The sequence below is a fragment of the Columba livia genome, chromosome 18, assembly GCF_036013475.1.
Source record: "Columba livia isolate bColLiv1 breed racing homer chromosome 18, bColLiv1.pat.W.v2, whole genome shotgun sequence".
NCBI classification, from domain to species: Eukaryota; Metazoa; Chordata; class Aves; order Columbiformes; family Columbidae; genus Columba; species Columba livia.
The window spans coordinates 11,532,769-11,544,505 of NC_088619.1; the positions used below are offsets into that span (position 1 = coordinate 11,532,769).

At 58.9% G+C, this 11,737-nt stretch overlaps 1 protein-coding gene across 7 annotated transcripts in view; it reads left to right on the forward strand.

The window, feature by feature from the left end:
* The window catches only part of ARSG (arylsulfatase G), a 38,418-nt gene that overhangs the window by 20,918 nt on the left and 5,763 nt on the right, over positions 1-11,737 (forward strand). For 5 of the 7 annotated variants that reach the window (XM_065035006.1, XM_065035004.1, XM_065035002.1 and 2 more), the window contains exons 6-9: positions 57-194; positions 2,695-2,885; positions 3,530-3,610; positions 6,898-7,006. In XM_065035006.1, the coding sequence (XP_064891078.1) occupies positions 57-194; positions 2,695-2,885; positions 3,530-3,610; positions 6,898-7,006 (519 nt within the window). Of the gene's footprint in view, positions 1-56; positions 195-2,694; positions 2,886-3,529; positions 3,611-6,897; positions 7,007-11,431; positions 11,553-11,737 lie in introns of all 7 variants that reach the window. The other 2 variants (XM_065035007.1, XM_013370218.3) reach the window with 1 other exon arrangement.

An 11,737-nucleotide genomic window follows, 5' to 3' on the forward strand; every position in this document is an offset into this window, starting at 1 on the left:
CCTGCTGCCGTGCTGGTCCCTGCTCCGGTGACAAGCGGTTGGCTTCTTCCCAGCAGGATCCTGAGGAAGGACTGTTACATGGAGGTGGCCCTTCCTCTCTTCGAGAACGTCACCATCGTCCAGCAGCCCGTCAACCTCAGCAGCCTGGCAGCGCGCTATGCAGAGGAGGCGGCGCGGTTCATCCGGCGGGCAAGGTGAGATGTCACCTGCTGTCCCCTGTCCCCTGCGCCAGGAGAGCTCATGGGTCACTGCAAACATCTGCATTGCATTGGAGTGATGCTGCGGGGGATGGGTGATGCTCCGCAGTTCTTGGGGAGCAGGTCTGGGGTCTCCATGGTCTGGCTTCCCAACTGAAGAGGAGGAAGCCACCAAGGCTGTCACTGGTGTCCTGCAGCACTCATGTGGAAGCCTTTTGGTACCTCTCCTCTAAAGGCATCATGTGTTTTAAAAACCACCATTTACAAGGAAGGTCGAAGCCTTTGAGCTGGGCTGTGTCTCTTCCTGGGGGTGACATGCAGCCAGATCCTGCCTGGCAGGGATGGGTGGAGGGAGATGTTGCCATTCCCCTGTCCTGTCCTGTCCTGTCCTCCATCCCCCTGTCCTGTATCCCCCTGTCCTGTCCTCCATCCCCCTGCCACCTGCACCTGGAGCTATTTAAACTGGGGGTTGATCCATTTTGGGGATGGGACCCCTGGGCTTCAGGCTCTGCCCTCCCCGGCCCTGTGAGGACACAGGTCCCTGGGCGTGCTCTTCCCGGAGCAGCAAAGCGGCTCCTCCAACACGATGAACCCTGCAGCCTTGCTGACGAGTTGTGTAATTTTAATCCCCATTATCAGCGGATTATGAGCTGTGACTGTGCAAAACACCTCGCTGCAGCATGGAGGGGAAGCGCTGCCGGGCAGCCGTGTCGGAGCCCGTCCCGTGCCTGCATCCCGGGATAACACAGACCCGGGGAAGGGCCGCGATGAGGGGTCCTGGGGGTGTAAATGGGGACAGGTTTGTGTAACAGTGGCAGACAAGGGGCTGGGCAGGGAGCAGCCTGTGAAGAAATGGCTCCTTACAATCCTGGGTGATGTTTTGCATGCACAATACCTATAGTTTATCCCCTTTGGGTACCAAGAATCGTGATGTGTCTGTGACAGGGCTGGGGGGACCCGAGCACCCAGCTGCCACCATGCCTCCCCCTGTGCAAACCCCCAGCCCCCCGGGCTCTGAGGATGCTGTCAGGCTGTGAAACCAAGCGGCTGAGCTGTGGGTTAATAGGAAAAACCTCTCAACTCCCAGTGAAACCAAGCGGGCGAGCTCTGGGTTAATAGGAAAAGCCTTTACTCTCCCAGTAGTATTTGGGGGTTATCTGCGTTCGCGGAGAACAGGATTAAGCAGGTGTCTGCATTTTCTCGCCTCTTTGATGGCTTATTCCAGTTTTCCTCTGCCTGACTCATTCATTACAGGGCAACAAAAGAACACCGGATTTATCATCTGGGTGTTTTTTTAACCAGTCGTGTCAAGGTTGAGCAATTCGTGACAGGGAGACTTGGCTTCGCTTGAGACACTTGGAGCACAATGAACATGGGAGCGAAAGTCAGGGACATCTGTCTCAAGTTATTGATTACACGTTTGCTCAATTTTGGGGAGAATTCTGAAATGTTGATGCGAAAAGCAAATGAGAACACTGTGGTCATGATGCTGGAGTTCACCTGGTGCTCCCATGTTGGATGTGAACCGGGGAAATCAGCTTTACCTGCTCCGGGATCTCTGGCATCCCAAGGGAAAGATGCCTTGTAGGTTTTGCTGTGGGGATTTGCAAGGGGCACATCAGCACCCCCTGACCGCCAGCATTTCACAGGGATGGGTGCCGGGGGGACGCAGCCCCTCGCAGGGCTCCAGCACCGCCAGGGAAGGATGCGGTAGCTCCGGGTGGGGTGGGATTTACTCATTTTCCATCCCCAGGTGGGTGACGGGTAAAGGAAGGAAATGCTGAAACGCACGTCGGTGGGGCCCTAAAAGTGATGGGGCGGCCGGAGCCGGGCTGGGGCACATCCCTGGGATCCGGCCCCTCCCCGCCGCTCGCCATCCCACCCTTCCCCTCCGAGGTCCCTGAGGAAGAGCAGGACTCGTTGGAGGAGATAAATTTAGCTGTAAACAAGAAAACAGGACGTATCCTCCAGTGATTTAAAAGCAAACAGGCAGTGGGGCAGCGCGCGATGAGCGAACGTGCCGCGGTCCCTGTCCGGGGCTGCTCGTGGTCAGTGTGAGCATCTTCTGCTGCTCGTCCTCTGCCAAAATCACCGGCGGGGGCTGAGCATTTGCTGGGAAGGGGGAGGAAGGGCCAAGATGGGGCCTGTGAAAGAGGGGATGGAGGCGGGTGGGTGCCAGGGGTGCACTGAGCGGGGTGTTGGGCTTGGCACTGCCTGGGGGACACCGGGGGATGGAGGAAGGGACAAGCCCATTCCAAATGGGTGGCCAGTCGACAATAGTGGCTCATGCTGGGCCAAGCATCCCCCCTGCCAGGGGAGCGGGTACCCGGAGGGTTTGGCCGATGCACACAGGGTGTTTTTTCCCCTGGGAGCTGTGGCAGAGGCAGGGGTGGCCACAGGGCTCCCAGGGCCACCGCTTTGTGTCCCCAGGCACCCTGGTGACCTGCTGCCACCTCCCCTGACCCATCTGACCATGCTCTCCCTCTTCCCTGTGCAGTGGACGCCCCTTCTTCCTCTACCTAGCGCTGGCCCATATGCACGTCCCACTGGGGGTGTCATCCCCGCCGCCCCCCAACTCGGGCAGGGGCATCTATGGAGCCTCCCTGAGCGAGATGGATGCGCTGGTGGGACAGATAAAGCGGGTGGCTGACAGCCACGGAAAGGGCCACACGCTCCTGTGGTTCGCAGGTACAGCAGCAAAAGCGGCTGCGGTGGCTGGGGGTGACACTGGGGGTCACAGCCGGGGTGTGGGTGGTGGGGGGGACAGGACCCCTGTTTGTCCCCTGCCCTTGGTGCTCTTGGCTGTTCTGGGGATGGGGAGGGAAGAGCAGCTGTGGCCGAGCTGCCCAGGGCTGTCACATCGTGGGGACATGGGCGTCTCCTGGGGACATGGGGGTCCTGGGGTGCTGGGGGCGCTCAGCCAGCTGCTCCCCCCACCACCCCGTTTGGCCGCGGGGCTGAACCGGCAGGGCTGTGCCTAATTAAACCGCAAATCCTCAGTCATTAAGAAGCCCAAATCCGCTCTGGCTGAGCAGCCTCCCTAATGAGGACAGGAACTGCTCGGCTGCTCATTAAGCTGGTGGCAGCCGTGTGCCCCCCCCCGTGCCCCAGCTCTGCTCCAGCCCCTCACCCGGGACTTGGGCAGCCCCAACCCTTCAAAATAAACTTCTAGAAATAAAAATAAATAAACCCGCTGCTCTCCCTAATGCGGGAAAGTGTCACGGGGATGGGAGGGAGGGGCGGAGGAGTCACCTGTCCTCACGCATCCCCCCATTGTGGAGGTGCCCTCTGGCCTCGGTGTTGCTCATGGGGATATTTCTTTTCCCTTGCAGGTGACAATGGTCCTTGGGCACAGAAGTGTGAGCTGGCAGGACGCGTGGGGCCGTTCGTGGGGGCCTGGCAGAGGCAGAGAGGTGACCTGGCAGGGTGGGGGGGTCTCCTGTCCCTGGGGAGGTCGCTGCTTCCCAAAGCCCTTCATTGCCCAGCAAGGGGGACATGGGGAGCATCTCACCCTCGGCCTTTCTGCTGGCTGCTGCTCGGGGCTGAGCTGCCTTGAAGACACCCCAGGATATTTTTTCAGTCAGGTTTTCCCCTAAAATCACTGCTGGGGTCAGGGCTGGAGCCCCAGTCCCTGTTACCCCAGAGCTCAGGGCTATTTTCTTTTTTTTGCTTTTCTCTTCTTTCTCTTCTCTTTTCTCCTCTTTTTCTCTTTTTCTTTTTCTTTTTCTTTTTCTTTTTCTTTTTCTTTTTCTTTTTCTTTTTCTTTTTCTTTTTCTTTTTCTTTTTCTTTTTCTTGTTTCTGTTTCTTCTTTTTCTTCTTCTTCCTCTTCTTCTTCCTCTTCTTCTTCTTCTCTTTCTTTCTCTCCCCTGTTTGATTATTTATTTTTTTCCCTGCTTTTCCTCCTTTTCCGGCCAAGCCATCTGCTCGGTGGGTTTATTGCAGCCGGGGCGGCCAGAAGCACGCATGAGTCAGGCGTTTCCCACTTCTGCTTGTATTACGCAGTGTAAACGCGCGCCGGGCTCGGCTCCCCCCTTTGCCCGGGGTCAGTGGGGGGAGTGGTGACGGGGGGGCCGCGGCCGCCAGCTCCTCTTTCCTCCTCCGCTTCCTGACACCCGGGCGATGCGGCCGCTGCCCTGGGCAAACGCTGCCGGGCTGGCTGGCTTGCTGGCTGGCTTTCCCGTTCCCAGAGCCCTTCCTTGGGCTCAAATCAGAACTTTAATTATTTTTTTTTTTAATTTTAGTAAACAAACCCTGCTGACGACCTGGGTTGCTCTTGAGCAACCGAGGGTCACAAGCCAGAGCAGCTGGTACAGGCAGTGCAGTGTTTGGGAACAAAGTGAAAGAAAACACGGCCCCTTTCCAGCCTCTCGCTGCCCTGTAAAAACACCCTGAGCCCCGGGATGCTGGGGAGGGCTGGCAGGGCTGGAGGAGCTGGCTGTAAATACTGGGTGCCGAGGATGACTTCTGAAATATCTCATCTGGTTGTTGCATGGATGTTTTGAAAGCCAGCCCAGTGTTACTGTCCGCTGCTGGCTGGTCTGGTGCAGCTGATACCCGCTGGTGTGGGTGCTGGGTGGGTGGGATACTCAGCCATCCTGTCCCATCCCATCCCACCCCATCCCATCCCATCCCATCCCATCCCATCCCATCCCATCCCATCCCATCCCATCCCATCCCATCCCATCCCATCCATCCCACCCTATCCCATCCATCCCATCCCGGGGGTATCATCCCCCACGAGGGAAAGGCCCTTTGAGGAGCAGGCGGGTACAGGTTGCTCAGGCTCTATACGTTCCACATACATTGGCGTTTCCTTCTAGGGTCCAACCCAAATTCCAGGGATGTTTTCCATTAATTTTGGGTGGTCACTGGAGTCAGTCCTCACTGGGAGAAAGCAGCATATCCATGCGTGCTGCCCCCCCTTCTCTGCTTGGGGACCTTCCCGCAGCCCCAGCCCACCCCAAAAACCTGTTCCCCACCTTGTGCCAAGAGCCCAGCAATGGGGGGGCCGGGGTGGATGTGCAGGTTTTGTGGATGTGATGCTCGGTGTGTTTGGAGGCAGGTTTGGGAGATCCCTGTGCTGGGGACCTGCTGTGCATGGTGGGAGAAGGACCAGGGATTCATCCCAGCATGGGGATGCTCAGTTCAGCTTCCCTGGAAAGCGCCATGGCACCATCCCTGCTCCAGAGAAACATCCCTGGTTGGGTTTGGGGTGTTTCAGCCCTTTTACTGCCCAAAGAGTTCACGTCCTGCTCAGCCAGAGGTACTCGGGTGGCTGGAAGGAAATATCCATCCTGTGTCTGAAATGCAGTACCCTTATGGGAGGATGAGTTATTTAATGTACGTGCAGAGATGGGGATTGATATTAATTGCTATAATTGCTGTAATTTCCTGGGGTGTCTGCAGGCATGGGAGGCACCTTGCTTAAGCTGTACGTGACGCGTGCTGGAAGCACTGTTACGTTTCCAACAGCCACAAGAGCCCCCGGTGCCAGCTGTGTCGCACCGCTTCGTCCCCAAAGAGATACTGCTTGCGGGGAAAACACCAAAAGTTTGGGCATGGAGTGGGAGAGATTGGAGCCACGCCTGGCCCGTGCTGCCAGGACGGGCAGCGGGGCCAGAAACCTTTTTCCTGGACTATTTCTCACGACACCGTCACCGACATCTGTACCATATGTGACCTTCTCCGCTCCAGTGATGCGGGTCCGGCAGCATCGCCTGGGAGCGCAGGATCAGCTCAGATGCCCGCGGCATCGGGCAGTGACTCCTGGAGAGGCCAGGCTGGGCTGGGGACCGGCACGGGGACGCGGCAGAGTGCGGGGTGGCTGTGCCACAGCGGGGACTCGATCCTCTCTTGGCTCTGCCCGGAGGAAATGGCTCGGGGCGAGCGCCGTTGCCATGCACACGCTGAAAGGCGGCGGACAAAGGCTGCGCCTGGGAAGTTTGTTCGGTGAATCGGGTTGGATTTTCTCTTTGCCCCATTCCCAGCCCTTTCCTCCCCCAGCTGCCTGGGGCCCTTTGGGCTACAGCCAAAGCAGAAGCTCTCTAATGCCCTTCCACCCATTTTGTTACTCAGCATCCCCATTTTGTTGCTCAGCATCCCAAGAGGAGGAAGGGACAGGGCGGCATCCCTGCACCCTACATCTCAAACCCAAGGGCAGAGCAGGGGTGTTTTCGGTGATGTCAGGGAAACAACTGAACAGGTTAATTAACCAGCAGGAGGGTTATCAGCAGGATGGTGTTTTTAACAAAGCAGGTTTCCAGCAGGCGGGGGGCTGTCGTTGTTTTACCGTGCAGAGGGCTGCAGCCGCCTACACAGGGACATTCGCAACCCCTGGAAGAAATTCCTACATTACCCACCTGCTCCATATTCTTGCCAGACATCAAAATTGGGTGGAAATGTGGCAGCTCCGGCAGCCGGCCGTGTTTCTCATCACTCACTGGAGCAGAGGAGAAACACAAAGCAGTGCCAAACTGAGTCCCCCTTACTTTCCCCCCTTTCCCTGTCTCTTTTAAAAACTCCTGAAACTTTTATCCATCCCTGACCCAGCTCCATCTCCAGTGAAATCACCGTCCTTTGGGGTCATTGACTCCTGAGTTGCTCCTTTCCCAGGGAAACTCCTGAGTCAGGAGTTTTTCGCGTCGATGCGAAGCTCTGGGACAGCAGCAGGATGCTGAGCGCTGCCCTTTTCTCTTTCAGGTGGGAGCTCAGCAAAGCAAACGACCTGGGAAGGGGGACACCGGGTGCCGGCGCTGGCGTATTGGCCTGGCCGCATCCCTGCCAAGCGCACGAGCCACGCTCTGCTCAGGTAGGAGCCCGGCCGCATCGATTCGGGGAGCAGGGCAGCCCCTTTACCCCCTTTTGGAAGGACCCACCGTCCCCGCATCAGGTGACAATCTGGATTTTGGCATCCTGTGCTGCTTAGTGCCTGCCATGTGCCAGGCTCTGCACTTTTGTCCTTTCCCAAGCCCGTAAGACTCAGCGCTTCGGCAAAGAGGAGTTGAAAGGGCTTTTTGTGAGGCTGGCGGGTTGGCATTGGCAGGCGCTGGGCTCCGTGTGCCTCCTGGCCGCGGCGGCCGAAGTGCCTCCCGATAATTAAAAGATGACGATGTTCTCTCTCTCCACCAAGAAGCAGGCTTAGGCTTTGTGGTTTGTGAATGGCTTTATGTGGAGGAGGGTGCGGTTGTGGGAAAGGCTGGACGGAGAGATGGCGCTTGCAATCGGTGCAGGATGCGGCCGGGCTGGGAGGCAGCGAGCGGCTTCTGCCCTTTCCGGCAAGAGCGGAGGGGAAGGGCTGCTGCCTCCTGTACATCGCCTGCCTGCACTGCGGGGGTGGCGTGGAGGGGTCCTTATTGCAGTCATATTGCACCTGTGCATGCAGCCGTTGCAGCTCTGCATGCAGCCATTGCACCTCTCCATGCAACACTTGCACATCTGCATGCAGCAATTGCACATTTCCATGCAGCAATTGCAGCTCTCCATGGAGCAATTGTATCTCCCCATTGCAGCAATTGCAGCTCTGCATGCAGCCCTTGCAGCTGTGCCTTGCAGCATTTGCACCCCTCTTTGCAGCAAACCCCGCGCTGGGGGCACAGCCTGTGCTGGGGGCAGAGCACTGGGATGCCCTGTCCCCTTTTGTCCCTTGAAGGACATGCTGGTGGAGGTCAGGGTGCTGCGGCTGGGGGGCTGCTGGGTTGGGAAGGTGTCCCAGCTGCTGGAAGCAGGTCCCAACCAGTGGCCCTGGGAGGTGCTGGGTGTCTCTGAGGTCCCTGAGATAAGCTAGAGCCATGTACTCCTTGCATGGCCCGAGGGCAGCTCTGGAGCTGGATTTTTGCAGGTAGGGGAAGGTTCCAGGTGTGAGCTGGAGCACTGGCAGGAGGGGATGGGGTGCGGGCAGCCCCAGCATTCCCTTTATCTCCTCGCAGACCTTATCTCCTGCATTTCCCAGCTCTGGTCCAGCAGGTTGGACAGCTGGAAGTGTCAAAAGCTGGTGGCACAGGTTGTGTTGCATGCCGGGGGCTCGGAAAGTGGCTTTGCAGCTCCTGAGGAGTTCCAGAGACCTGGTGTCCTTCCCAGTACAGCCCAGCGCGGCCACGGGGCAGGGTGATGGTCTGGCGTCAAGAAGAGGCAACCCTCAGTTTGGGAGGCAGCGCAGAGCCAGCATGGGGGACATGTGTGTTGGCTCATGCTCATAAAGGTGTCACCTCTGTGTCCCCAGCTGGGGTCTGAGCTTTTGGACAGGGGATGTGGAGGGAGGCAGCGGGATGCAGAGGGATGTGGAGGGATGCCACGGGATGCAGAAAGATGCAGTGGGATGCTGAGGGATGCAGTGGATGCAAGGGGATGCAGAGGGATGCAGCGGGATGCAAGGGGATGCAGTGAGACACGGAGGGCATGGGCTGCTCACTGCTCACAGTGCTGTGGGACCTGCAGCTATTTGTTACACCTAGAGTCACCCTTGGGGACATCTCTTGAAGGACAAGAATGTCCTGTTTTGCGTGCTTGCTGCCCTCATGAATTCAGGCTGTTGAGAACTTGACCCCCCAGCTGATGGAGAAGACCAAGAAGCTGAGGAGGGAATGAAATCTTTGTGCAGATGTGGCTGGGAAAGCTCTGCCTGGTGGGACCCCCGGGGAGGACAGGGGCTGGCGAACACAGGCACTAACCCATGTATCAGCCTCCTTCTGCCTCCGGGGTTATGAAAATGCCGACAGCCTTTGCTGGAGAGAAGAGCCTGCCCAGGACTGCTCCTCGCCTCTCCCTCCCCATCCTCCCGAGCACAGGGAGCAGAGGGGTGAGCGTGCCCAGAAAGAAATGCTGATGCATCACCGTGGATCCGCACCTGCACGCTGGTTTCTGCAGAAAACTGCTTGGTTGGCTTTTCTTAATTATATTTAATTGTTGGAGCCACCCGCCGTGCTCCTGCCCTCCCTTGCCCCAACCCAAAGTAGGGCACAGAAGAAATAGGTCAGTGGGGTGGTGAAGAAGAAACAAATTGCACCACCCTGGTTGTGCCGGCGGCGTGGGGCTGGGCAGGTTGGGCAAGCGGCGGGTGTGGGGAGAGCTGGTTCAGCTGCCTGCACCCCCCTGCACCCCCCTGCACCCCGTCATTGACGGGCAGGGCAGCAGGATGCTCAGCGCCAGCAGGCAGGGACCTGCCTGTCCCCAGGCGCTGCCCAGCCCTTTGCTGCTCGGGGTGACAGCAGGACGCTGGAGTGACTTTATTTATTAGATTTATTTAGTAATTTATTAAATTTCTCTTGTGCAGGGCAGGGGGTGGCAGCGTGGCTTCCCCTGTCCCTGCAAGCACAGCTGCCCCAGCTTGGCTTCCAGGATGTGCCTGCTGGTGGGACCAGCCAACTTTGACCAAAATCCAATTTTTTCATGCCTTTTTCCATGGGTTACATCTGCCTGCAGGCAGGGGGACCTTCTACCACCCCTGCCCTCAATCGTGTCGTCCTCCCACCTCAGTGACTGTTTCCAGTGGTCCCCTCCCCTGTGTCGGGGCCGCTCGGTGCATCCGTGCGAGCATCCGCACACACCGTGCAGGGGGCTGGATCCTGAGGGTGCTGAGCACCCATGGGAGCAAGAGTGTGCTGACTGGCATCTGCCGTGTCGGAGGGACCTGGGCTGACCCCAGCGAGGTGCCTGCGGGGATGTGCCCTGCCTCGGGCGCAGCGAGGAGCCAGAATCTTTTCGGCGCCTCCCGGCTGGCCTGGCCGCGGGGGCCGTCTCGGTGAGCGTGCCGGCCGGGGCCGCTCGCAGCAGTGTTTGTTCTTATTTGTTCTTGCCGTCTCTTAGCAGCTAAATTAAAACTCGTTCAAGGGGAGAACCGGGGGCCCTGAAGCCCTGGGCTCTTTTCTCTCTCCGTTCATGCAGCTGCCATCACGCACCGGGCAGGAGAACCGCGGTGGCAGGACCCTGGTATCCTCCGGTTGGGGCACCCAGATTTGTCACCTCCCTCCGCATTTTCCTTGTCCCAACTGAGCTCCTGACGTTTTGAGCCCCTGAGCTGCCGGCACAAGGATTTTGCAGCTGATGGGATGCGGCTGAGTCCCCATCGGTCACTCAGCATGGATGACTCTGCTGGCTCGTCACTTCCCATGCTGTGGCCTTGTCCCCAGCGCTGTGGTGTGTCACTTGGCCACGCTGACATCCCGCTGTCCCCTGGGGACATGGGACACCCCCAGGGCAGGTGTGGGATCACCCCACGACCACATCTGTGAGAGGGAGGGATGCGCTCGGCGGTGGCGAAGGGGACGGACACTTGTCCCTTGCAGGAGCGGGACCTGGAGGGTGGGGACCAGACATGGGGCTGTCCCCTGTCCCATTACAGTCGAGCACTGTCCCTGTCGGGCAATGTGACACATGGAGGGGGAATCTCATGCCCAGGCTGTGCAAGGGGCTGGTGGCAGAGCTGGGTGGTCCCTGTCCCACCTCAGCAATGACTCTGCTCCATCCTCAGCCCCCCGTGCTGTGGGGACACGCCAGCAAGGGGCGACTGACCCCAGCCGAGCTCTGGCCCTGAGGCCACAGGCAGAGGCAGGAAAGCAGCGACTGTCCCCCTGCATCCCCACGGAGCCCGAGGGACACAGAGTCACCCGCTCCTTCCCTGCCTCCTCCACACTGGGAAGTGACCAAGGATGAGCCCCAGGTGCTCTTTTGTGGCTGGGGCCCCTGAAAACCCCACGAGGTTTTGGGTGGAAATGCTGACAGGGGTTTTGGTGGGATGCACCGCTCTCATTTTCCACTCTGGCTGCGCCGGCTCGTGCTGTGCCGTGCAAAAGCGAGACCACATTTTCCTGGGGTGGCGGGATCTGCTGTCATTGGCTTCAAAAGTCCCTGTGCCAGCACTTTCTCCGGAGGGTGACCTGACCTGCTGCCCGCTCCGTGTGTCCCTGGGGTGGGACGGGAGGCTGGGGGGGCTCCCTGCCCCCCAGGCGTGGGGTTTGCGGGGGCAGCAGGTCCTGGCTGAACCCCCAGTGCCTGGCGAGTGGCCGGCACCAGGGTGGGAGCTGTGCCAAGCCAGGGCTTGCCGGGGTTTAGACACTACTTGAAGCCGGTTTTAACATTTTCTGCAGACTCAGCTCTTGGGATGGATGCTGGGAAGTGTTTAGCCCACCCCAGGCACTGAGTGTTCACCAGGCAAGGGGCTGTGGGGTGCAAGTGTGGTTGGGGGGACCCTCTGGGGTGCTCTGCTCCTTGCTTTGATGAAACCCACCTCTTTCCGCAGCACTCTGGACATCTTCCCGACGCTGGTGGCCCTGGCTGGGGCGGCGCTGCCCCCAAACAGGCGCTTCGATGGCTTGGACGTGTCCCCGGTTCTCTTTGGGTGGTCAGATGTGGGGCACAAGGTAAGGCACAGCCACCCCCGCCCAGTGACATCCCCCTCCTGACAGCAGGTCCCTTCACCCCTGAGCTATTAATAAAACAGGTAATTAAGGATGGAAAGGCTGAGACCTGGGATGTGCAGACCCCCATGAGCATCATCCCCTGGCCTGGAAGAGGGGGCCAGCCAGGCGCTGTGCCGCGGCTCAGG